This window comes from Aspergillus fumigatus, chromosome 1 (assembly GCF_000002655.1).
Source record: "Aspergillus fumigatus Af293 chromosome 1, whole genome shotgun sequence".
In the NCBI taxonomy this organism is placed as follows: Eukaryota; Fungi; Ascomycota; class Eurotiomycetes; order Eurotiales; family Aspergillaceae; genus Aspergillus; species Aspergillus fumigatus.
Window position 1 is genome coordinate 859516 of NC_007194.1, and position 24407 is coordinate 883922.

The following is a 24407-nucleotide window of genomic DNA, read 5'->3' on the forward strand; positions in this document are numbered from 1 at the left end:
GAGACAGTGTTTAAGCAGTGATTGGCAAGTACTCCGTAAAACGCTATACATACCTTAGTATTTACCGTAGAGGTGGTCCCCAAAAGAAGAATGGATCCAGCGACAGTCCGGAGTACAACCTAGAAGTACCTAGCAGAGATGCTTCGGCAACCAATAAATACATGGAGAAAAGTAAGTTCGGTGGATTTCTGAGTCTGGACCTGGAGCGGATGGATGGATCTATCTGGCTTAAACAGTCGATCAAGCCTTAAGCCCCCTCTTTCGGTCCTTTTCGTGTGTTCTTCTCTCGGTTTCTATCTATTCCACCTGCCCTCTTTCACTCGCCTCGACTTTTCTCCTTCGCTCTCATTCCCCAACCCACCCTTATCGACTCGATCTACTGAGATTAGCTTCATCGGATCTTGCTTCTGCATTGATCTCTTCCCCGGATCTTCTTCCTTATTGTTTTCTTACAGTACTTGCTTCATCTCTCTATCGACCACATTCCTTCCTGGCCAACTTTCTATCGCCGGGACTGACGTCACTTTTCCCCCAACAGAATCCGACGGCACAGCAAGAAGAAGCGGAAGCTCTGATCGCCGGGTCGAGATGGTCCACACGCCAGGAGACTAGAAAACCGCCCTTCCGTTTAGATTGAGTATCTGGCCTTAGCTTCTGCGTCGCGTCAACCATGAAGGACTCACTGTATTATCGCATCTGGCGCCGGGAGTCGGGGTACACTTCACCCTCGAAGAGTATTCGTGGCATATATGGCTCCAAGGAATGGATTGACGATTTGGATATTGTAAATGAACTGGGAGGCCACACGGGCTGCGTCAATGCGTTATGGTATGTGCTAACTGCGAGACCACTAACCTAACCATGGACTTTCTCTGATGAGGTTTCTTGTGTCCGGCAATAGTTGGTCGCGGTCTGGTCAGCTGTTGGCTTCAGGTTCTGACGATCTGCATCTCAACATCTATTCGTACCAGCCGGAATCCTCGTCCGCACCGTTTACGCTCAACACCACCGTTTACACCGGCCACAAGGCGAACATTTTCTCCGCCAAGTTCATGCCCCATTCGAATGATCGCACGCTGGTGACTTGCGCCGGTGATTCTCAAGTGCGCGTCTTCGACATCGAGTATTCCGCAGGTAACAGCAATGTCGCCGCCACGTCTGCCTTTTCTGCGTCAGCCCGGAGCCGTCGCTTCAACAATTTCTTTAGCAATGCGCGCTACTTGAATGAAAGAAATACCAATTGCAGAGTCTATCGGAGCCACGCGGATCGGGTCAAAAGGATTGTCACCGAGTCGTCTCCGTACCTCTTCCTCACGTGTTCGGAGGATGGCGAGGTGCGTCAGTGGGATTTGCGCCAGCCCTCTTCGGCCTATCCGCAGCCGCGCGGAGGACAGGGCTTCATGGCGTATCGGCCGGGTCTGGAGCATGACGATTCGAATGTGCCTCCTCCACTGATATCGTATAAACGGTACCATCTGGACCTCAACACCATCTCGTGCCCGTCGAGTCAACCGCATTACATCGCGCTGGGCGGCGCCCATTTGCATTGCTTCCTGCACGACCGGCGAATGCTTGGACGGGATCTTCTTGCGGAAAAGGGCCATCCAGGGGGTCTTTCCGACAGCGGTAGCCACCACGATGATGAACTCATGGGACAGGCGACGAGATGTGTTCGGAGATTTGCCCCCGACGGTAAGAGACGAATGCGCCCACGGGATAATGGCCATATTACCGCCTGTAAGATCAGCGACGCCAACCCGAACGAGATGGTCGTCAGCTGGTCCGGAGACCATATATACAGTTTTGATCTAGTTCGGAGTCCGGATGCGAACGACCCGGCGTCAGCGGCTCAGAGATCCGTGCATGGCAGTCCTTGTTCACGTAGGCGCCGAAACTCAAAGAACAGAAAGCGTAAACGGCAAAAGGGAGCTTCGCTGTCGTCACAGTCTAGCGGCAATCGCCATCAGTCGCGTCGGCGCTCGGCGGAACACGATGACAGCGGTGAGCTAGCCTTCAGAGTCCGCTATGGCAATGGAGAGATGGAGGATATCCCGTTCCCTTCGCTATCCGAAACAGTGTCGAGCGCTCCGCCAAATGTGTTGGAGCAGGCGCAGTATTCGGTTCTGAACGAGGCACAGCGGCTGAGCATGCGGATCGCCAAAGGACTTGTCCAGCTCCGCAAGGCTCTCTTCTCCTTGGAAGCATCTGTGCGCGAAGCCACCGAGGCCGCAGGCCCATCTGACCTGACGCCGTACACTGCCTCATTTTCTACTGTGCTGACACTCGCGGCGGAGCATTTGCCGCGAATGGGAGAAGTCATGCGGACATGGAGATATCCTCTCGATCCGAGTCCCGAGGTTGTGAGCTTTCAGCAGTCTCTTCGTCGTAATCGGGAATCTGCCTGGAGATTTGTCCAAGCTGCGGGAACACTTGCACGGTTCCTGGGAGGTGAGATCCAAAGTCTGCCCGAAATTGAAGATTCGACGATGAACCTATTCCAGCAGATAGTACCTGCACCTGGTGAAAACAACGTGATTGACACAAAAGAGCAATTTGGCTATGACTTCATCAAAACCATCTTGCTCTTCTTTGAAGGAGGAAGGGCTGCTGTATTGGCTGGGTTCAAGAGCAATCCTTTCCACAGGCGTAATCTGGCGCGGTATCCGATTCCCGAAACAGCTGATGACAGTGATATTGAATCAGTCCTGATTCCTTACCTTCAAAGCTTGGCAGGGGACTATCCGGTGGTGAATGTCGATGCCTCGAGATTTGAACATGACAGCACTCGCACACTGTTTCCGACGCAACATGCTGCAGTTGCCGCCTTTGCAAATGCCTTGCAATTGCCACTGGAGGATTTGGGACATACTGCAGCCAGGGTTAATGGCGATGGTGGGACATCACATCAAGTTCGGTCTCTTGACCGGGCTTCGGCAACTAGGTTCTGGGTTCTCAGGGTAGGTCGAGGCATCTTGATGGAGACGGGTACGGGAGTCAACTACGCCTTTGTAAACCGGGCTTTTGGTGGGCTACGCACGGAAATCGAAGATAACTCGGACAGTGCGTTTCCGCAAGAGAGATTACAAGAGGATATTGACGGCAGCGTTGAGGAGGAGCCAATCCAAGACGTGAACCTTGTGACTTTGGGTACCTCTTTGAATGGAGACTCACGAACCTCCAACGCGAGAGAACGGCGGACGAGCCCCACTAACGGCAGGTCGGGCGTTGAAGATGGGGACTCCATTGAGCACGGTGATGCAGCGGTTGTGAGTGAGGATGGCTCCGATGTGGCAACAGAAGACGAAGGCGAAGATGAAGAAGAGGACGAGAACGAAGAGGAGGACGAGGATGAAGGAGGCTTCGACATGGAACTTGATTCTTCGGACGAGGAGGAAGATGAGGACGAAGCCGAGGAGCACCTCATCAACAGATATGGTTTTCGACGAACGCGAAGAGAGGATGTCGAACTGGACGTACCATGTTCCTCCCATACTAAAGTCTATCGGGGGCATTGCAATATCAAAACGGTCAAAGACGTCAATTACTTTGGGCTGAATGATGAGTACGTCGTAAGCGGCAGTGACTCGGGCCATATATTCATCTGGGATCGGAAAACAACGAACCTGGTCAACATACTCGAGGCAGATAGCGAGGTTGTCAACGTTGTGCAAGGTATGTCCATTCTGACCACATATACGACATTAGCTCATACTTGTTTCTTAAGGACACCCGTACGAACCGACCATCGCCGCTTCTGGGATCGACAACACCATCAAGATCTTCTCACCCGATCGCCATGCACAGGACAATGCACGCCGTGGTATCAACATCCTAGACCCCGATAACCCAGCTAATACGCTTGGTTCAAATGTTGCCAGTATTGGCGGCCTCAAAAGTTGCAAACGCATCCATGATAGCTACCGGATCATGAGCCAGAACGACGTCGATCGTCAAGGAGGCATGAGTGAGGCGTACATCACGGTAAGTCATGGGCTCCTTCGTTCTTGGGATTTTATCCTTCCTTCATATTCTGACTCCGGAATCTTCAGAGGAGTATGCTGGCTCGGTTAGCCGCTACATTACGGCAAAGACAGACTACTGGGGGTACACTGGTTGACGGGGCGGGCGAGGGTGCGACCATCGTTCTGGACGAAAATTGCACTGTAAGCACTTGGTTGATTCTTGGCATTCTCCCTGGCATGAAGACTAAAAATATTCTGTGCAGGTGATGTGAGTCCGCCTCACTGGATTATCTCGAAGCGTGGTCAACTGGCCATGCGTACGGTTTTTCGACGTTATTATAGACCTAAGTTGCCAACAGTACGTATTAAGAGTATATACACCATTTTCTTCGGACTCTTGGCAGCGTATTGTAATGAGTAGCCCTTGGACATGGTGTAATCGGTCGACAGAACAGACGCAATTGCTGCGTGTATGATTGTAAATGCTCTACCTCATCCATAGTCCATATACCGCTAGAATTGTGGTGCGACCTGGCCGGTTATGTGCTGTGTTTGTGATCTGCTTGTTAGCAAGCATCAGCGGTATCTTTATCTTCACGTGATGATAAAGATACCCCACGTTAGAAAAAAATTGAGACATAGATCATAATGGGTCGAAGACTTTCGTGAAGCAATGACAAACTATTGCCATTCCTGAATATACGTGTATAGCATCTAATGTTTCTCTTTGTCATCATTGATTTATTGGTCTCCCCCAGAGAATTTTCCGAGTACACTTACTGAAATATACCTTCATAGTCCGGAACACAGCATCTACCTCACATATAAAAAGGAACGATTGTGAATTTCATATAGCAGCAGCGCTCAATTCCAGATAGCTGAATATACCGTCTGATAGCTGCTCGTTGCTCGCAAATAATCGAACATAAACATGGACACAGACACAAATCTACTCCTCCGCGAACGCTCCGAAGTAACTGCCCAGCTGTACTCAGACCCACACAATCCGCACAGATACCTCGCCCGAGGCCGGATACACGAGCGCCTGGGTTTCTCGGATCTTGCATCGGCAGATGCGTACCGGGCGCTGTCATTGCTGGAATCCGTTGTTGATCCGGATGGGTGCGAGTTTCAGGCTAGGCGGCGGGTGGATAGTCAGCACGAGGATCAGGAGGATGAGGATGAGGAGGGGGAGTTTGAGGAGATATCGCAGGAGGAATACGACGGTATGATCGGGAGCATTTACGGGTTGCTTGTGAGGAACTTGGTTCGGTGTGGGTGTTATCGGGATGCGTATGAGTTCTGTGTGCGTGGGCTGGCGTTGTTGGAAGATGGGGATAGGAGTGTGGTTGCGGAGAATGAGATTGCTGGGTTGAAAGAGCAGCTGAGAATACTGAAGAAGGTGTATGCTGCGAAGCATGGACGGAAAGAAGGCGAAGAGGAGGAGGAGGTTGTGGTGGACGCAAGCGTGCTGAATGCGCAGGGCTACGCGAGGCGGGTGCTTTACCCGTGGAACACGCATGAGCCTGACCGCAAGGTGCCCGAGACGCTAAACTTGCTGAACGAGAGGCTGAAGGATGTTGCGCCCAAATGCGAGGTTAGGGCCGTTGCTCTGCCCGCGTTGCATGGCACGACTACTGCCCCCGCCTCGTCTGACCAGAGTCCAGCAGAGGTCTCCGTTCAACTGGGCCTGTTCGCAAAGGAAGACATCGCTCCCGGCGAGATTCTGCTGCGCGAGTCGTCGCTGCTAACAGCCACCAACCGCCTCCACGATGATCTCTGCGACGCCTGCAACGCTCCCTTGCCGGAGCTCTCGTCCGCAGAACCCCCCGTCGCGTGCGACGGCTGCGCCGACACCATCTTCTGCAGCCAGAAATGTCATGACACAGCCCAAACCATCTACCACGGCGCCGTCTGCGGCCTCATGGACAATCTCGAGTCGATCGGCAAGGATATCCCCGATCCGAAGGACAAGGCCGATTACCTGTACCTGCTACTCCTTGGCCGGGCGATCGCCATGGCCGCCACGCAGGATATGCATCCGCTCGATCTCCCAGAGGTGAAATACATCTGGGGTGACTTCCACGACCTCGACATCAACAACCCTTCAAACTCGGACGACCCCACCGCCACCCTCCCCTTCTCCTTTCAGCTCAACATCCTCCAGCCGATGCGCATCCTCGAGGAAATGGAACTGGACCCGTACGCCAACCTCGCCCGCTACGATACCTGGGTGCTCAACACGCTGTATGCCAAATTCCGGGGCACAGCGTCAGGCCGCCTCTCCACCTGGGACGGCGGGCCAGAGCTCTGCGCCGTGCACCCGCTCTGGTGTCTAGCGAACCACTCGTGTGACCCCAACGTGCGCTGGGAATGGGGCGGCGAGATTACGTTCCGGGCGCGGACGGAGGCCGAGCGAGCGGTGTGGAAGGGGGAGGGAGCGCCTGTGCGACGGAGCGGCGAGGGGATCAAGGCCGATGAAGAGATCCTGAACCACTACTGTGATATTGGGCTTGATGTGAAGGAGCGGAGGGAGTGGGCTAGGGGCGCGCTTGGGGGGTTGTGTCAGTGTGAGAGGTGTGTGTGGGAGGCTGCTACAGCGTAGATGGTTAGACGTGGTGTATAGAATGGTTGCGGCAGCGATACAGCATGTGAGATACCCGATAGATGACTGAATGATCATGTGAATCCTACAGAAACTTGATATACAAGACCCAACAGGCAGGACTGGGATTGGGTATAGCAGTTTGTTATGAATTCACAGCCTAGAAATATAGATACACCTTCAAAGCCTTTGCCCGCCCATGTTGTCCAGTAATTTAGACCATTAAAACCTGCTGAGTCACTGTGCAATGTCCAAGAACCGAGGCCATAATTTCAATGAGCTTTTCTCTTGTTACAAATAGTCGGAGGCGCGGCCCCGACGAGGCGGAGTCCTAGATAAAGACCGGCGCCTGTTGGAGTCGCGATGTGGAGGCGAGCGAGATGCCGAAGCAGAGCTCGAATTCCTTCTGCGCCTCTGTTCACGTGCATACCGCGGAGGGGGACTGGGGGATCGCGACAAAGAATCACCACGGGGACGGCGACCAGGAGGAGGACGTTGAGGGGACACACTTCTTTCGGCACGCCGACGAGGAGGAGAAAGAGACTGCGAAGAGTAGCGTCTACCACGCGCCCTTGCATCCACAGCTCGGAGTGGTGGGGTAACAGAGCGTGACAGTGACCTGGAGTAAGATCGATCTCTCCGGCTGTAAGAGGTTCGCCTTCTTGGCGGCGTGACGGATCGCGAAGGAGAGCGAGAGTCGTAAGATTTGCCACGGACACGTCTAGGTGGCGTACGAGAGACTGACGACCTTCTTCGGCCAGCTGGCGAGCGTGAGCGACTATAGGACACTGAGCGCCGACGAGACTTTGGAACTGGAGATCTCGATCGACTGTAGCTTGGGGTATAACTTCTTCCTCGAGAAGATCCAGACACTGATCTTGAGTAAGACCTTCCACGGCTAATAGAACGACGCCGGCCGCGGCTTCGTGAAGGAGATCGTGAATACGAATATGATCGCGAGCGAGACCGAGAAGAACCTGTGCATGTGGAGCAGGTCGAATGCGAACTGACAGACTCCGAGTCCGACTCTGCGTCACGTGCAGGCAGGGCAGGAACAGTCGGTTTGGGAAGATTCTTCAAGTGTTCCCGCATGTCTTCCGTCAGAATACCAAAGCCAATGCTCGTGAAGTAATTGATGGAAAAGCGGGTGTTGCGAGGGTTGTCCAGGGGGAAAAGTCCCTCGAAGCTGGGTCGCAAAATTTCATCCCTCATGCGCTCCTGCAACTTCGCAAGGCCAAGATGTTCTCCTAGATCCTGGAACAAGATTTTGATAAAGATACGACTGCTAGAGGTCGTCTCGTCTTCATTAAGGTGAATGACAGACATGACATGCCAGCCGATGGCGTCTGTACTCAGCATATGGCCAAAGAAACGGGCTATATTGCGTAAACGATTAGTTTCGTATCGATGGATTGTATCGTAATACTTGGCGAAGGCGGCTTCAAAAAGATCAGACCATAAACGGTTTATTTTCGCAAATCGCTCTCCAATCAAGCCGTAGAATTTCGAGTATGTTCGCTCCTGGGAACAACATTCGATGATCATCGAGGGGAGTTCTGGCTCCAGGCCAGGCGGCAACGAGATCTTCATAAGTTTGTGACAACATTCTTCAAAGTCGATACTGGACATAATAGTCAAGTAGATTGTTCGCCGGAGATTGACGAGATCTGTATTGCTCTGATCCTTGATTTCCATCTGTCGTTCCTCCTCTTCCTCATCAGAACTCTCGTCCGTTTCGTCCTCATCTTCTTCATCATCATCGCTACCCTCGCCAAGGATTTCAGCCTTGAGCTTCTTGTACGCCTCTTCATGCTCCTCCCACTGAGGATCATATTTGAAGACATTGAGGCCATCCTGAGTATCAATTTCATCGTCCAGACCGATACGATGTGTGATCTGATCTTCCTCCTCAACTAGGTCGAGTTCGTCCTTGATCGCGGGGTTGTCCTTGTATCTGTCCTTGCGAACCTGGAACAGGACCTCGATCATGTATTGAACTCGTTTATCGATGTCGGCCTCGTGCAAGATATTCCTGAACTGATCAAAGACAGCCAGAGCGATGGGAGGGCTCATTTCTTCCAAGTGCTGACCAACTTCCCTGGTCAGACCGACGGCAATCTCCACACTATCATCTGTAGGTTTATGTAGCAGAAGAAGGAGAATCTGGGCGGCAAGCATCTCGTGAGCGACTTGCTGGTTACACAGATGCGCAATGAATGTGGTGGATGAGATGCAGACGGCCTTATCGTTTCGCTTGAATGCTTTTCGGAATTGGACAATTAACCTATTGAGCAGCAACTCGCCGACTTGAGGCAACTTGGTATTGACAATGGCCGCCATCGCCGCGTAGATCGGGGTAAATGGTAAACTCGCCGCTTGCGCCTTCATGATGCTCCTGCAGAACAAACCTCGGCCACGCACCAGGTTCTCCCCGAAGAGCTCGGGAACGATAAACTTGATGTTGGACACGTTGACTTTGTTGATGAGACCGTTGATGGACTTCTTCAGAGCTTCCCATGCCATACGCTGGTATTCTTTGCTGTTCTTATCCGTGATCTGGGCCTGCAGCGCGCGCAATCGAGCTGGTGGTATGTATGTGCCCCCGGATCGCATATTCAACAATTTTTCATACTCAGCTTTGGCGGCAGCTTGTTTCTCCTCCTCCGTCATGGGCTTCCGAGCAGCTTCCCGCTTCTCATGCTGACGAAGGCGTTCGGCCAGCTGTCGCTCTCTTTCGACCGCACGTTCGGGATCGATTCGTGGCGCATCGCCATTTTCCTTCAGCGAGTCACCAGGTGGCGACCGACGGCGACGAGGGGAAGGCGACCGAGATGGAGGAGAGCGTTTTCGCGAAACTGAGGGCTGTGGAGAGTAAGAGGTGCCTGGAGGAGGTGTAGGCACGCGAACGGCGGATTGCAACACGACAGAATCAGTCATTGTTGCACTGTGTCTGAATCTACAACCCTGGAGTTCTCGAATAGGTATCAACTCCAGAGCTTGAGATGCAGTATGTGATCCAACAAAGTTCTAACAGTCGGGAACGTGAGGCGGCGAAGGGAGAAAGCTTTAGCGTCCAATAACATCACGTGACCTCGGAGGAGCCAAGCTGGCCTGGACTGATCATGGGCAGTATCAGAGGAGACATTTCGTCGTGCACTTCCTGCGTTCTGTTAGGAGGGAATTAACCTGATTCGAGCATCCATTATGGTGAGTCTTCAATTCCTCCTCGGCCATACTCCGCTTTTACTGACTGAATCTGATCGCAGCTGGGCCAACTCGTGGGATCCGCCATGCTCTTGGTCGCTACCGCGATCTTTCTCTATTATACGGCTTGGACTCTCCTTATGGTGCTTAATCCACGCCCTCTTGACGACCACACCTGACACGAAAACTAACTATCAAATAGCCATTCGTTGACACCGGACACCCTCTTCACGACCTCTTTCCTCCTCGCGTATGGGCTATCCGCATACCCGTCATTCTGACACTACTGGGCTCGGCCGTGGTTGGTACCTTTATTGGGTTGGTAATGATCAATAGCAACAGAAAGAAAGCTGCCAAAGCGGCTGCTGCGAAAAAGAAGACCTGAATATTGCCGAGAAGAGGTGGCATACAAAGGATCGGTGCACCAAAGCATTGTCTGCCGGAGTGTGCAAGGAAGCTTCCCCTTGATTTTATTTAATAAACTTGTATCAATATTATTTAAATCCTTTTGACTTTCGCTTTGCCCCTATTGAGTTAGAGAGAGGAATCCGTCATATTATCTCATCATGAAGATGCTGATGTTTGTCAATGACGAACCCATAGGTCATCGGCAGGCACGCAAGTCTACGGGTATGATGTGTCATAGTGAAATGGCACGTTGAGGAAGAATTCCCTGGACGATGACAAGCATAGATTTGATATGACTGGCAGGAATCATGTCTCAGGCATCGCTTGAACCTCCTCCACCAATGACACCTTGGGGCCTTACAGATCATGGCTATGCACAAGTGACCCCGTGACAGGTCAACGAACACCTGACGCCTCACATTAAGTCGAAGAGACTGGCGATTACCTCCTGAGGCAACCGTGGATACGTGGAATGTTCGATCCAAGTTTCCACATCCAGTTGATGATGGTGATGGTCATGACCTGCCACCTTTTCCTATGAGGACAACCCTTCAGGCAAATCACGTGTCGTATGCTGACCCCGTGTTTCGGTCGAGCGTTGTTTGCAAGGTTTGTCTTACCCCTCATGCGGGATGGGGATGGTTAATTGTAATGTCGTTACCAGCAAAGATACGGTACCTCGTGCCAGATATATAGTCATAGGCATTCATGTTCCAAGATCAGCTGTCGAGAAGCTGCGAGGGATCCTGTAGCTTTGAAGTATAGGTCCTGCGTGGATACCTTATCATATCAAGAATTAGTACATATAAATGATAGAGGAGACCTGGTTTATGAGGGGTGCCAACTTAAAGTACCTCCTGATAAGGAAATCAGTCCTGGAACTATGGACTGATACCTACTAGCTGCTTCCAGATAACGGGTAAACTTTGGTTTAATTACGTATGAGCAGTCAGCCTACCATGGAGGGATGCCATCTACCTATGCTCCTGACCTGCATGGATTCCCCCTCCCCCTCTCTCGAACCGTTTACTGCTCTATATCTCTTTTCAAACAACTATCTGAAATCTTTCCTGAGTCCTAGTTTTGGAACAGTCATACGAGACTGTAGCTCAGAGATACTGGAAATATTTACTGGGTTGGAGGCTTGGATGACAGAAGAAAGTCTGGCATCCGAGTCATACTGAATCCCGCATCTACAAGGCGTATCCCAAGGGTACACTTCCCCAGTTACGCTGGCTCGCGCGACAGCTCCGCACTCGAACAGAGAGAGTGCAGTAACTTAGTCTCTCCTTCCTCTGGAGATTTTGTCACTTCAATCAACAAACAATAGTATGTTTAATGAGAGCCCGCAACTGCTCTTGCGATGACTCATGCTGACGCGTTCTGTACACAAGGTTCCACGCAGTCTTTAGATAGGCTCCCAACTCATCGATTGTCTTTACCAATCAACATCATTGTTTGAACACCCGTTCTCAGACTTATTAGAGGTCTTGAGGGCGGTCTCCTTAGCGAGGTTCTCTGTTGCCTCCTTTTGAGGCACTCCTTTCAGTTGAATGCCCCCGGCAGCCTCAGACGACTTATTTCGCCAACAGGGCCGGGATTCAGGCGATCTCAGCCCCCTTCCTCCAGAATTCACCCGACCAAGTCCCGAAAACAATGATAATATTGGAAAAACGAAGAAGAAGGGTAAAAACGGCAAAGGAGGTAAAGGGGCCAAAGCGGTAGCCAAGTCTCCGCCTGATGACCTGTATGCATGAAAATCACTCCTCTTCAGGCTATAAGTGTCCATAAACTGACAAAGTCTGTCCTTGATGCCACAGGATTGACACTTCGCCGCCTGTGCTACCTGAGCCGGCGTCTTATTCGGATCCTCCGTCGGGTCCGCCTAGTGATCCAGTTGCCTCGGCCATTCCAGACGCTTTTGGGTCTCTTATGGGAACTGCAGAGAATGATCTTGCCGTCCGTACGGGAACATGGGCAAAATCAATTCCATATGGAAAAAGTCCTCCAAATGATGGCATCAATGGGGAGCTCGCAGGCGGGTCTCCCCTTAGCTTCCCTACGCACCTAGATAAAGGTGGTTTCAGTCAACCGTCGTCAACCTCTCCCCCTCCTCGAAGGAGACCACTGAGCTACGGCAATGGATACCTGAGCAGCAATTTGTCCAGACAGCAATCCGTAGACAGGCAGAAGAGCCATTCTCTGAGTGGCCCGTACGACGGTCATATTCCCCTGCCTCATCTGCCGCAACCTCACTTTTACGGTGCTCCAGATATTGATCTCCCTCCATTTACTGGTTCACACCGTCCAGCTGGAGACGAAGGTTACTCATTTTGTTGCTTTGACACTTTGTCCGGTCCAGCATTCAAATCCTCCAAAATGGGTGGCACCGTAATGCTTGTTGGCACTGACGGGGCCCTGGACGTTCTTGCAATCGAAGATCGCAAAACGCGTTTAGTGGGAAAGCTCAGTGGGCTCAGGGGCCGGGTGATAGAGGCAAAGATCCTAGCCTCTACCTCATCGAATGATCCGTTCATTTCGTCTAGACCACACGTCGCCATCATAATACATGGACCCTGTGCCTCATGTGAAGATGAATGCCGGATATCTTCTGCTGGTTCGGAAACAAATGAGATACCACCTAGTCAGACCGGAAGGCTTCCGCCGGGTGAAAAGCGTGTTAGCAAGGATGAGCCGAAACTGTACCAAACCAGAGTCGAGATTTATTCTCTCAGGAGCGGTGATCAGATCGCGACACTCTTCACCACGAAACCTACTCCATGCTTTGAGAACATTCCCGGATTGCCTGCTCTGGCCCCATCCCCTATTGGGAATCTTAAGCTGCTCGTCAGCGGGAATTATATAGTGTTGGCGTCCGGTGTCAGTGGGGAGGTGTATGTATACGGCTTAAACCCTTTCTCACAGTCATGTGCATATCAGTGCTTGGGTAAAACTTGGACAAGTGTACAGACACGAGAGGCTCGGCGATACTCCACATCATCCAGTTCCACTGATCCGGATGCATCTCGCAACGACTCCCCACATGGTTCAGCCGTTTCAGATTACCCTGTGGTGGCGCTTAGAGGACGATGGCTAGCAATAGTGCCACCATCCTCAACTTATAGAGCCTCTATTTGTGGAAGGGTGCCCGCCTCACTTATTCAAGGCAAAGCTTTTGGGCTCGAGACGCGTAGTCCTCCAGCCAAACCGCCAGTCACCTCCGCAACGGACGTTGGCGAAGGTGAGAGCCTCTTTGACAAAGTAGCAAGGGGTGTCACACAAGAGCTGGTACGTGGCGCCCGCTGGATGGGTGACCAAGGGCTTCAAGCTTGGAACAGTTACTGGAATAAAGACCAGTCTCAGAACACGTCCTCGCGCCGATCTCCAAATTTTATGGATTTGCCGCAACAAGGATACAGTCTCTTCCCTCCAACACACGCCCAGGAAACTCAAACTACTTCCTCTACAGAACCCGATTTTGTCTCAATCCTGGATTTGAGACGATTGGATGATGGCGGCGAGGCAAAGAATGCTATTCTCAATCCCATCGTTACCTTCCAGGCCCCTAATGGATGTAGCTTCTTGTCATTCTCCCCTAATGGTTTGATGTTGCTCACGGCGAGCAAGAAGGGGGATGTACAGTACGTTTGGGACTTGATGCAAGCCAGGCATTGCCGGGCAGGGGTCTTCTTTTCCGAGGACTCCACACCGCCATCAGCCAATGTGCGACAAGTTGCGCGGTTTGCACGTCTTACTACGTCTTCTATTGTCGACGTGATCTGGTCCCCGCCATCCGGGGATCGCCTGGCAGTGATAACCCGCAAGGGCACAGTGCACGTTTTTGACCTTCCTCGCAGTGCTTTCCAGTGGCCTCCGTTCCGGCGAGCTCGTCCCCAACCCCACAAGTCACAAGCCAACAATTCCCCCACGGACGAAGCGACTGACAGAGGGGCTGTGACGAATCCGCTATCCGCCGCTTTCAAACTCGTTGGTGGGAAAACACAGCCTATCCTGGCTGCAGTTAGAGGTCGCACTCCTTCCGCTAGCTCTGCATTTCCTGCAGTCAGTGCGTTCGCAATGCCCTCCGCAGCTGGAGTGCGAAGCGGAAGGGCGGTTGCTGCTGGCCTGAGCAAATCCATGGGTGCAGCAACTGGTACAGTCAATACTCTCCGGCACGCTGGTGAAAATAGACTGCATCTTTCCGGTCTCGCCCGTGACCCAGCCGCGTCCCGCGTTGTCTGGATTTCGAACAAAGGGCTGTCTTTCCTGGGTGTGGTAGACAATGGATTCTTCCGGCTGTACCGGGTCAAAAGATCCATGTCTTCTCACAGGAATCGCCAACTGCAGTCGGTTATTGGAAACAAGGAAATTGAGTACAAGTTGCCTGCAAACCTTCAGATTCCATGCGGTCCACTGCTGATTGGGACATTCGCCCATGAACACACTGTGTCTGCCATCTTAACTCTGCCGTCTTTAAACTCGCGGCCCCACAATACCTCAAAGATCAGATGCCAGCCCCTGTCCCAGGCCGAGATCGAGACGAACGCACCTTACCAGCCCTTCCACACCGACCACCGGGTCAATCTCTTCGTTTTCTCGAATGAAAACGAAGTATGTGATCCGTTGACGGGTGGCCCGGGCGGTCAGTGGATATTTGGCGACTCCATCTCGCTGACCAAGCTCCATGTTCGGCCATTCAGCGCCGGCAGCGGCACCGGGGACGAGGACGATATCGTGCATGAACAACACCACGGCTACGGGGGAGAAATGGAGAACCTTATCAGTCTGGGCAACAGCACCGGCAACGTTGAAGAGGTTGTTATCACCACTCGCAGGAAGAAGAGACATTCCACGGCAGTCTCCGCTACTCCTGGTGCTAGTGTTGACGACGGATTCTTCGAAGACGACTGTGAGGTGCTGGATTTTGCTCGGGATCGGGTTTGAGATTCAACTTCAAACCTTTCTGTGCTATTGCGAAGCACGCTGTGCTTTTTCCCCCCTTGCGCGTCCGAGAAGACATATTTCTAGACTTTGATATAATTTTTGGCGTTTGGTTTCGATGTGGCGCTCATGCCTATTCATAGATATCCATATGAGCAGAGCAGCACGAGATAATCTGGCGGTTTCGATGTCATTGGAGTTTATTACACAGTGGGTCTTGTGTTTGGTTGGTTCTTCTGGCTTTACGATACCTTTCTTGGATTCTACGACGCTCACTTTGGTTCTGGATGTTTGCTGTGTGCTTGATACTCTTGCAACTACATACTAAATACCCAAACACTGTACCTCTTTACTGAGATTTGATAGACAGAATGAAATCTATGGAATGATTGCTTTTTCATGCACGTGCTGAGAGGCCCTGGGGTAAGCTGCGACTATCACCTAAGTAATGTCCTTCTCAAGGAATATGAGTTGCCTCCTCCATCTCCTCCTCCCACCATTTGCGAAACTCGATCAACCGCTGTGTCCGCACGCGAGCCATTTCCCTCCCCGTCTGCGTTTTCATCATCCCCTCCAACCGCTCCAGCTTGTCCTGAAAGTGAGCTATAGCGTTATTCATATCCCACGGTTCTTCAGGACTAAGATACTTCCTTCCCTGCGCGCCCAGGAACGTAAAACACCGCCCAATCCCCACTGCCCCTAATGCATCCAACCGGTCCGCATCCTGCACCACCGCCAGCTCCACATACCCTTCCTCGTCTATCAACCTCCGCACCGTCGCAGGATCTTTAACCTCCTTCGAGTACGACACATGCGTCACGATGGTCTGCACCCTCGCCGCGAGCGCCACGTCCGCTCCGTGCGCTAATAGCGCCTGCTCCACCATCCGGCCCGGATCAACCGCCGCCTGCTGCTGCTGCTGCTCTCCAGCTGCGGATGTGGCCGCGGCGACCTGCGTCAGATACTTCCTGTCCCCGATGTCATGGAGCAAGGCAGCGAGTTTGACGACATCCTCGTCGTAGGTGATGTCCGGGTGCAAGAGCTGTTCTTTCTCGAGGATTGTGCGGGCTAATGTGACGACGCGGTGGACGTGGGCTGGGTTGTGGGAGGGATCGTGGGCTGACATGCAGGACGTCACGAAGGCGGCCATGGTGGTGTAGAGGTGGTGGAGTTCTGTTGGGGGAGCCATTCTGTTTCTCTCGCAGCCTCGCTTTGCCTTGGTTGAGGTGGGTGTGGTATAAGAAGAGGAAGGCGTCTTCTGCTGGGGCTTATGTGACTGGGGCGGGGTCAGGCTGTGGGCAGTTGGTTATTAGAAATGAGGAGATATTAGTCGTGTGTTTCTCTTTACCCATTCATGATGTGATTTACGCGTTTAAGCGGGGAGTTGACGCGCAGCTTATCAGTCAGCCTTATCGGGCTCCAGTGGATCTTTTACCCCATCCAAATCTCCGCGGTCTATGGAGTAGATCTCTCGCCATTCATCGTTGGCATCTACTTGATACATGCAGGCATGCACTCTGCGACTCGCATAATGTCAAGAAAGCGTCGATTCAAAGGAGAGGAAATGTCAGACATTAGTGTGGAGAGACGCCGGAGACCTTGGGAGAGATCACAAACGGTTCCTGAGCTGCAAAGTGTTACGAACAAATTCCAAACTCCTTCAATGGCGTTCAGAGCTTATGGTGCCTAGGTGGATGATGACGGGGACGGTGGGTCAACTTGAACAGACCTCGCTGGGTTGAACGTCTGTTGACAATCGCCCTTGGTCTCTAGACAGTCGAACAAGGCAACACCCCCCATGTTGATGTCGACGCTCATACTGTGATTCGCAGTAGACTGTCCATGAGTCAAGAGTCAGTATTAAGCATCTTCGAATTGGTATCTCAAATTGGTTCGAAAGTACTACACATGAAAGGCAACTATGGCACAGTATTAGGTGGCATCCTTATTAGTACTCCAATGAGAATGGAGAAAAATAAAATCAATCGACCCATGTCCCGTAACCCTATTAACTCCCGTCTCGAGATTCATTACCGTCTGGGACGCAGTCGTAGCCAAGAGGCGTATTCTGTAAAGAACAAGACATCATTTACAGAGCCCAAGCAGCAAGAACGAAGCCAAGGAGACCAGCGGCAGAGACACCGAGCTGCATCTGGCTAACAACAGCAGCGTTGGGAGTCGAGGTGGCGGTAGAGCTGCTGGTAGCAGTGCCGGAGCCAGAGGCGGTGGAGTCGGAGCCTGCAGATTGTCCAATTAGCTTTGGCATCCTCGACAAGTTTCAGAAATGACCAAATAGAACCAGCGACATACCAGAAGTGCCAGTCTCAGAGCTGCTGGAACCAGTGCCGGTGGTGGTCGCGGTGTTGGAGCTGACACCAGTCTTGGCGGAACCAGCATTCGTCATGGTCGCGGGGAAGAAGTGGCTGCTGTAGCAGCTGTTCTGGCAAGCGGCATACTTGTCGGTGTCGCTAGGAGTGCCAGAACCCTGAGGGCACGCAGCAACACAGCTGATGGTGTCGTTGGCTTGCTGGTCGCTAGGGCAGGGAACGTTGTAGCATCCAGCAACACAGCAAATATCATTAGAACCGCCTAAATGCAATTACAAGGTTAGCTTTATGAGACGGATAGTTCAAGAAAAGATAGAAATACGAACATTTGGCGGCGCAGGAGGCCTCGGGACTCAGGCTGGTGGTGGTGGAGGGCGCGCTCTCAGTGGTAGACTGGGCAGTAGCCAGGACCAAGAGAGAGGAGACGGCGATGATGTTGAACTTCATTTTGATTGTGATTGACTGTAGAGATTCAGAAGCGACAGACTTGAGATCTCACTGCAAGAAAGAGAGAAGGTTGCTGCTACAAACGAGAGACTGGTGTTTGTTGATGAGGAGGAAGAAGAAGAAGGGAAAACAGAAGTAGTTGGGGGAGAGGAGTAATAAAGTAAGACCAGTGACAGTGATAGAAGATACCCTCAGGCCATGAAACCTTCCTGGGAAGGGCTCTTTGTGACCTGTGGATATTGGACACTAATGATTCCAAGTCTTGTCGCTCCCAGGTTTCTTGTTGTTACGCGTTCTCATTAGTAGGGTTTCAGTCTTTCCTGCCTGTAAGTTAATACTTATTTTGAGTTTTAGAACTATCCCGAGTGCTCTAATTATCCACTGACAACGTTAGTAAGGCTTCATGCTGTAACTCCCCAACTAGCTCAGCTCTGTGGACGATTGTGGTTGGACAGAGCTGTTGAAGAATTGGAGAAAATCAGGTTGTTGTCTTTTAGTCTGGATTATTCCAGCAACATCGGCCGTACGAAACACAACGTACAACAACAATACATGATAACAACCTATGGTAAAGAGGAGCCGATCATCGCCACCGACTGCTATTTCCGAAGCAAGCCACCTTGTTTTGGCTGATATGGTGACACTCAATAATAGTGACACTCAATAATAGTGCAAAGTTACCTAGTAGTGGTCATACTAATGATACTCGACCGATTAATTACAGAGGCGTTCATTCAGTGTAACCATATTTTTTGCGAATTCCTCCATCAGGTACCTGTATGTCTTCAATCTTCAGCTGAAAAGTGAAGGCCCTTGCTGATTATTATTAGTAAAATAGAAGATCAGAGACATGAGGAGATTGTGGCTGTGGAATCTGGGGTCGGGATTCAAAAAAAAAATATGTGCCTAAAATAACCAGATCCTTAGTGTGGCCCTGTCCGCCTCTAGCCTGAAGTCATTTGACTCGGACCAGGTTTCAAATCTGACTTCTGTGCCTGTGGTCTCTGATTGAAATGGAATTGTGAGGTAAATATGGGGCCTGCCTTTGTTGATCCTGGACACTGCTTCTATCAGTGGCCTTAGTTTTTCACCACGACAATTGAGGATCATGAAACCTGGTGTGAACAGAGTGACTGTTGCCTTGGATGAGGTATCTCGAATCTTCCTCGTTCGACCTCATCGCAAGACCCAAGTGGAGCTGCTAAGTTCGTTTCCATGACTCCTCTCCACCAGTAACACTAAGCCCAGAAACAAAGGACGTGCGCGGCTGATTCAATCCAGGCGAGGAAATGCATGTGCAAACAGGACAAAATCCAGAGTGTATCTCAATTAGTCTCACGTGATGTCGCGATACCGTGTCGCGTCCCTTCATCACCAAACAATGAGCCTTAGAATCCTACGAGGGGCTATTTGGTTAAGATCAATTGAGTCGCGACATGTCAGTCTCTGGTGACGACTTTGATGATTATTTTGATGATGAGATTGACGACGTTATCGTTCCTGGAACATCCGATACAGTTGAGTCAGTCCAGACGAACAACCGTCCAGCAAAGCGTCGGCGCTTTGACGCTGGTGTTTTTGACGATGCAGGCAAGCTACCGCGACCTGATTCTCGCTTACAATCTGGATCTGATACCTCTTTGACCTAGAATCCGATATCTCCATAAGTCAGGGCAACGAGGAGGACGAATTTCAATCGCCCGACCGACTGTCTGGTAACGCTGTTCAATTCGAGGATGTCGAGAGAACCTCCAAGTACAACGTCTTTATACCAAAATGCAAGAACGTCCAGGAGAATATCTTCGTCACGCAACTGACCCAGCCGCCTTCGCCCCCGGAGATGATTCGTGGCCCTCGATGGAAGAAGCCTGGCCCCGAACCTCTTGCGCCCGAACCTGCAACGACCAGAGTAGGCGCTAATCATCAATCGGATCAGTATCATGATGAAGATAAAGAAATGGAGGCTGCTATTGCAGCATCATTGCGCTCATTTGAGGAAGAGAATGGGGGAGATGTCCCCTCCACTGCATCCGGGTCTACGCCGGCACGGACTGCTGCCGCACCGTGCGCCGCACCGAAAGGGACTGCAGCGGACGTGCCATTCGATCTTGATGATATACCAGATGACGCCTTCGATTCGGACCTATCCTTGTCGCCGCCCAGATCGACATCTCAAGCGACACGCGGACCACCTGTTCAATCTCAATTTAGAACCAATCGCCCACTTGGCCTACGGCAATCCACGTTATTCGACATGGCTGCACGAAATCCTGACATTTCCTCGCAGCGAGGAGAGCAAATATTCTCGCCACCGGAGAAAAGCGAACCTCCTACTCATCACAAACTCAACGAAGAGGCTCTAAACACATGGGTCTACCCCACTAATTTGGGGAAGACAAGAGATTACCAATTCAACATCGCACAGCGAGGTCTTTTCCATAATCTGCTGGTTGCGCTTCCTACTGGTCTTGGAAAAACGTTCATCGCTGCGACCATTATGCTCAATTGGTATCGATGGACAAAGAGTGCTCAAATCATCTTCGTAGCACCGACAAAGCCCCTGGTAGCTCAGCAGATTTCTGCTTGCTTTCAGGTGGCCGGCATCCCGCGATCAGAGACGACCATGCTGACAGGTGAAGCTGCACCAGGCATTCGCGCGGAGGAATGGAAAAGCAAACGTGTTTTCTTCATGACCCCTCAAACCCTCGTCAATGATCTCAAGTCAGGAATAGCCGACCCGAAACGTATCGTCCTGCTCGTTGTTGACGAAGCTCATCGTGCTACTGGCGGCTATGCATACGTGGAAGTGGTCAAGTTCCTCAAGCGGTATAACAAGAGCTTCCGGGTCCTCGCCCTTACTGCAACTCCAGGTTCCACTGTGGAATCGGTGCAAGCCATCATTGATGACCTGGGTATTGCCAAGGTGGAGATTCGCACCGAGCAGTCTCTTGACATACGGGAGTATGTACATGCTCGCGACACCGAGGTGCAAACGTTCCAGAATTCCGACGAAATGGTGCTGTGCATGGAACTTTTCACAAGGACTCTGCAGCCGCTTGTCGACCAACTTCGTAACCTTAACGCCTACTGGGGAAGGGATCCTATGGCTCTCACCGCGTTCGGTCTCACCAAGGCCCGTCAGCAATGGATGGGTTCAGATGCTGGGAGGAATGCGAACCTTGCCCTGAAGGGCAAAGTCAACGCAATTTTTACCGTCCTCGCGAGTTTGGCCCATGCCATCGATCTCTTGAAATATCACGGTATCACGCCATTTTATCGACACCTTTTACACTTTCAGTCTAACACTGATGGCCAAAAGGGGGGTAAATATCAACGCCAGATTGTACAGGACGAAAGCTTCAAGAAACTCATGAACCATCTCCAGCCTTGGACTAAGAACCCAGATTTCATCGGCCATCCGAAGTTAGAATACCTCAAACAGGTCGTACTCAATCACTTCATGGATCGTGGAGAAGGGACGGCAGCCAATGGAGACCAAAGTCAGTCTGCGACACGAATCATGATATTTGTACATTTCCGTGATAGCGCTGAGGAAGTGGTCAGAGTTCTAAAGCGGCACGAGCCTTTGATTCGACCCCACGTGTTTGTAGGGCAGAGCAGTGCGAAAGGATCAGAGGGAATGGATCAAAAGACACAGTTAAGCATTGTGCAGAAGTTCAAGAAAGGCACATATAATACTATCGTCGCGACCTCGATAGGTGAAGAAGGTCTCGATATTGGCGAGGTCGATCTCATTGTCTGCTATGACTCTTCGGCGTCGCCCATTCGCATGCTCCAGCGCATGGGACGTACTGGCCGTAAGAGAGCTGGTAATATTGTGCTGCTTCTGATGCAGGGTAAAGAAGAGGAGTCTTATATTAAGGCCAAAGACAATTATGAGAAAATGCAGCAGATGATAGCCAGCGGTACTCGTTTCACCTTTCATGACGACAAATCCCCTCGCATTTTGCCCCCAGGAGTTCGTCCTGTGGCTGAGAAAAGGCAAATCGATATTCCGGTGGAGAATACGCAGGCTGATTTACCAGAGCCCAGAAGGAGAGCAAGGCCCCCAAAAAGGCCGCCGAAGAAGTTCCATATGCCAGATGACGTCGAGACTGGTTTTGCAAAGGCGTCCAGTCTAACTGGGAAAGTGACGAAGAAAGCAGAAACTAAGAGAGCCGTCCGCAAACCGACTCCAGAGCCTGTGGAGGTTCCCGCCCTGGAAGAAGTTCTCCTTACGCCAAGACAGCAACAGGATCTTGAGCGACGCTATTGTCATATTGCAGGCACAAGTCCAGAGTTCATCCGGAACCCACGTGTTGACGCCTACCCTCGCCTGCAATCTGTTCCTAGGCCGACAAAAGCTGTTAAACATGGTTCCTTGACCTCCCGCATGATTGGTACTCTCCAAAAAATGGGTAAGGTCAGTGTTGATTGTGAAAGCCGATATAGGAAAGTGTTGGCTCTGGATTCAAGCAAGGAGATTGTGGACTCAGTTCTGTCTCGCGACCCGTGGCCCCCAGCGAAGAACAGTGGAAGGCTGGGGGAAAAAACACACGCCTTCAAAAGGCCGTCGGCCACTCCGCGGCCAAACAATGTACATGTGCGGGAGGACGAGAATGAGGACAATTGCACTCCCGAACTGGTGTCTCCAGAGAAATTGATGTCATCTTTTCTGGAGCCTCATACCGAAAGACCCCCCTATTCATCACAAAGAAGCCAAGATGCTTTTGAACTTGATTTCCCTGATGTTGAGACACTTCTCAATCGTAGCGCAGAGCGGCATGTTTCTCGCAAACGGAACAGATTTGTTCTCGATGACGACAGTGACGAATAACATTTTGGGTCAACAATGGGCATTTTTGGATATTTGAGCTTGGCTTTTGGAACATTATCAATCTCTAGATACCCAAAATCGCATAGCAATAGATGAGTTTTGAGTCTCTTCATTGCTTTTAAGGGCAGTATGTTCACGGGAGCGTTCCTCAAGCTCAGGGGGGGGGGGGAGCCTAAATGCCACCCCCACTTTCTCCCCGCGCACGCACCTTAGTCGGCCAAGTCAAGAGGAACGTCCAGTTTCACGTAGAGCTTCACCAATACAACACTAATCCAACTCCTCACACCATGGCAGACATCCAATTTGACAGTGCGCTGTAAGTACCTAATACCAAGCAATCGTTTACATACCTCATATTCCATATCTTGGGCCCTCAGAACGAGGACCCGGACAGCGGAGTGTCACCACAGCTCGGAGTCAACAACAACATCAACAGCTCAAGCTAACCATAACAACCAATCTCTAGCGATCTTCTTCGGCGTCTCAACCCCCGTGACACGAAACAGAACCTGCAGGCCATTACGTCGATCGTCCCAGACCTGACTGAAGACCTCCTATCCTCCGTCGACCAGCCTCTAGAGATCCGCCGCTGCCCGAAGACCAACCGCGATTACCTGCTCTGCGATTACAACCGGGACGGGGACAGCTACCGCTCGCCCTGGAGCAATGAGTTTGATCCGCCACTGGAGGATGGCACGGTTCCCAGCGAGCGGGTGAGGAAGCTCGAGGTTGCGGCCAACGAGGCCTTCGATGTGTATCGGGAGCTGTACTATGAGGGCGGCGTGGGCAGCGTTTACTTCTGGGATTTGGATGATGGGTTTGCGGGCGTTATCCTCCTGAAGAAAGGTGGGCTTTGTTACGCTATGTCTTGTGAGGTGCGGGCTTTGCTAATAGGCATGGCGAATAGGTGTCACACCCGGAGCGAAGAGCTCAGGAGAGTGGGACAGCATTCATGTCTTCGAGGCGACTGATAGGGCGCGCATGTCTCATTACAAGCTAACGAGCACGGTCATCCTGCACTTGGCGAACGAGAATGAGGCCCTTGGCGAGATGGATCTCAGCGGCAATATGACCCGGCAGATGGAGGTTGATCTTCCTGTGGAATCGGATGCGAGCCATGTCGCCAATGTCGGTAGGCTCGTTGAGGATATGGAGTTGAAGATGCGGAACTTGTTGCGTATGTGTCACATCTGTGAAGATTTGTTCTGTCTTGACACGTCACATGCTAATATGACTTGCGACGGCAGAGGAGGTCTACTTTGGCAAGGCCAAGGATGTGGTGGGTGAGCTTCGAAGTAAGCCACTTCTCTGTCACGGTAGAACCAAGGCAATGGATGCTGACAAGAATACAGGCCTCGCACCGCTTTCGGAAACCAATAAAGAGAAGGCTGCACACCTGGAGATGATTAGATCCATGCAGCGGTAATGCATCGGCCAGCTATTACTCGCTGGATTCTGCGAATCAGCATCTGTACTTTGCTTGCCGTTACCTTGAGCATGCCTATGTTCTTACTCCTCATTTCGCATCATCAAAGCTTCTGTCATACGTGTCAAGACCGGTAATTGCTGGCAAAGGCCAGATTAGATAGGTCTCGTCTCTTCTGAACCTCCGCCGACTCATCTCGTTCACAACAGCATCCGGGAACTGATAATTGCTTCAATTCAAAGTGTGGGTA

General features: G+C 51.5%; 9 protein-coding genes across 9 annotated transcripts; 6 read left to right on the forward strand and 3 right to left on the reverse strand.

Moving 5' to 3' along the window:
- Positions 1-431: 431 nt before the first annotated feature.
- On the forward strand, positions 432-4356 carry AFUA_1G02990 (WD repeat-containing protein). The gene is made up of 5 exons (XM_744956.2): positions 432-454; positions 539-828; positions 902-3672; positions 3725-3981; positions 4050-4356. Exons 2-5 carry the CDS (start codon positions 671-673, stop codon positions 4227-4229), a joined length of 3366 nt encoding a protein of 1121 aa, XP_750049.1. The 5' UTR covers positions 432-454; positions 539-670; the 3' UTR covers positions 4230-4356.
- A 262-nt stretch (positions 4357-4618) lies between these two features.
- On the forward strand, positions 4619-6567 carry AFUA_1G03000 (putative MYND domain protein; the record flags this gene model as incomplete). Its single annotated transcript, XM_744957.2, has 1 exon — positions 4619-6567. The coding sequence occupies exon 1, from the start codon at positions 4894-4896 to the stop codon at positions 6565-6567; it is 1674 nt and encodes a 557-aa protein (XP_750050.1). The 5' UTR covers positions 4619-4893.
- Positions 6568-6858: 291 nt separating this feature from the next.
- On the reverse strand, positions 6859-9504 carry cwc22 (pre-mRNA-splicing factor CWC22; the record flags this gene model as incomplete). The annotated part of the gene is made up of 1 exon (XM_744958.1): positions 6859-9504. The coding sequence occupies one exon, from the start codon at positions 9502-9504 to the stop codon at positions 6859-6861; it is 2646 nt and encodes an 881-aa protein (XP_750051.1).
- A 353-nt stretch (positions 9505-9857) lies between these two features.
- On the forward strand, positions 9858-10156 carry AFUA_1G03020 (dolichol phosphate-mannose biosynthesis regulatory protein; the record flags this gene model as incomplete). Its single annotated transcript, XM_744959.1, has 2 exons — positions 9858-9914; positions 9974-10156. The coding sequence occupies 2 exons, from the start codon at positions 9858-9860 to the stop codon at positions 10154-10156; spliced, it is 240 nt and encodes a 79-aa protein (XP_750052.1).
- Positions 10157-11091: 935 nt separating this feature from the next.
- Positions 11092-15123, forward strand: AFUA_1G03030 (uncharacterized protein; the record flags this gene model as incomplete). The annotated part of the gene is made up of 3 exons (XM_744960.2): positions 11092-11508; positions 11574-11926; positions 12000-15123. Exons 2-3 carry the CDS (start codon positions 11733-11735, stop codon positions 15121-15123), a joined length of 3318 nt encoding a protein of 1105 aa, XP_750053.1. The 5' UTR covers positions 11092-11508; positions 11574-11732.
- Positions 15124-15577: 454 nt separating this feature from the next.
- Positions 15578-16309, reverse strand: AFUA_1G03035 (HD domain-containing protein; the record flags this gene model as incomplete). Its single annotated transcript, XM_001481648.1, has 1 exon — positions 15578-16309. The coding sequence occupies one exon, from the start codon at positions 16307-16309 to the stop codon at positions 15578-15580; it is 732 nt and encodes a 243-aa protein (XP_001481698.1).
- Positions 16310-17188: 879 nt separating this feature from the next.
- AFUA_1G03040 (uncharacterized protein) lies at positions 17189-18012 on the reverse strand. Its single transcript, XM_001481649.2, has 3 exons — positions 17774-18012; positions 17431-17709; positions 17189-17358 (listed from the first exon to the last, which is right to left on the reverse strand). The coding sequence occupies exons 1-3, from the start codon at positions 17892-17894 to the stop codon at positions 17210-17212; spliced, it is 549 nt and encodes a 182-aa protein (XP_001481699.1). The 5' UTR covers positions 17895-18012; the 3' UTR covers positions 17189-17209.
- Positions 18013-19330: 1318 nt separating this feature from the next.
- Positions 19331-22731, forward strand: mph1 (3'-5' DNA helicase; the record flags this gene model as incomplete). The annotated part of the gene is made up of 2 exons (XM_744962.1): positions 19331-19448; positions 19544-22731. 2 exons carry the CDS (start codon positions 19331-19333, stop codon positions 22729-22731), a joined length of 3306 nt encoding a protein of 1101 aa, XP_750055.1.
- A 176-nt stretch (positions 22732-22907) lies between these two features.
- Positions 22908-24157, forward strand: cap2 (F-actin-capping protein subunit beta; the record flags this gene model as incomplete). Its single annotated transcript, XM_744963.1, has 4 exons — positions 22908-23047; positions 23198-23577; positions 23639-23908; positions 23979-24157. 4 exons carry the CDS (start codon positions 22908-22910, stop codon positions 24155-24157), a joined length of 969 nt encoding a protein of 322 aa, XP_750056.1.
- Positions 24158-24407: the final 250 nt, after the last annotated feature.

Excerpts from the sequence above, each read along its gene's own strand:
- AFUA_1G02990 (XM_744956.2), top strand. The coding sequence starts at position 671 with ATGAAGGACTCACTGTATTATCGCATCTGGCGCCGGGAGTCGGGGTAC. Across the intron at positions 829-901 it reads GGCTGCGTCAATGCGTTATG|TTGGTCGCGGTCTGGTCAGC; the intron begins GTATGTGCTAAC and ends GTCCGGCAATAG. Across the intron at positions 3,673-3,724 it reads GGTTGTCAACGTTGTGCAAG|GACACCCGTACGAACCGACC; the intron begins GTATGTCCATTC and ends TTGTTTCTTAAG.
- AFUA_1G03040 (XM_001481649.2), bottom strand. The coding sequence starts at position 17,894 with ATGAAGTTCAACATCATCGCCGTCTCCTCTCTCTTGGTCCTGGCTACT. Across the intron at positions 17,710-17,773 it reads GGCCTCCTGCGCCGCCAAAT|GCGGTTCTAATGATATTTGC; the intron begins GTTCGTATTTCT and ends AATTGCATTTAG. Across the intron at positions 17,359-17,430 it reads CTCTGAGACTGGCACTTCTG|GCTCCGACTCCACCGCCTCT; the intron begins GTATGTCGCTGG and ends GACAATCTGCAG.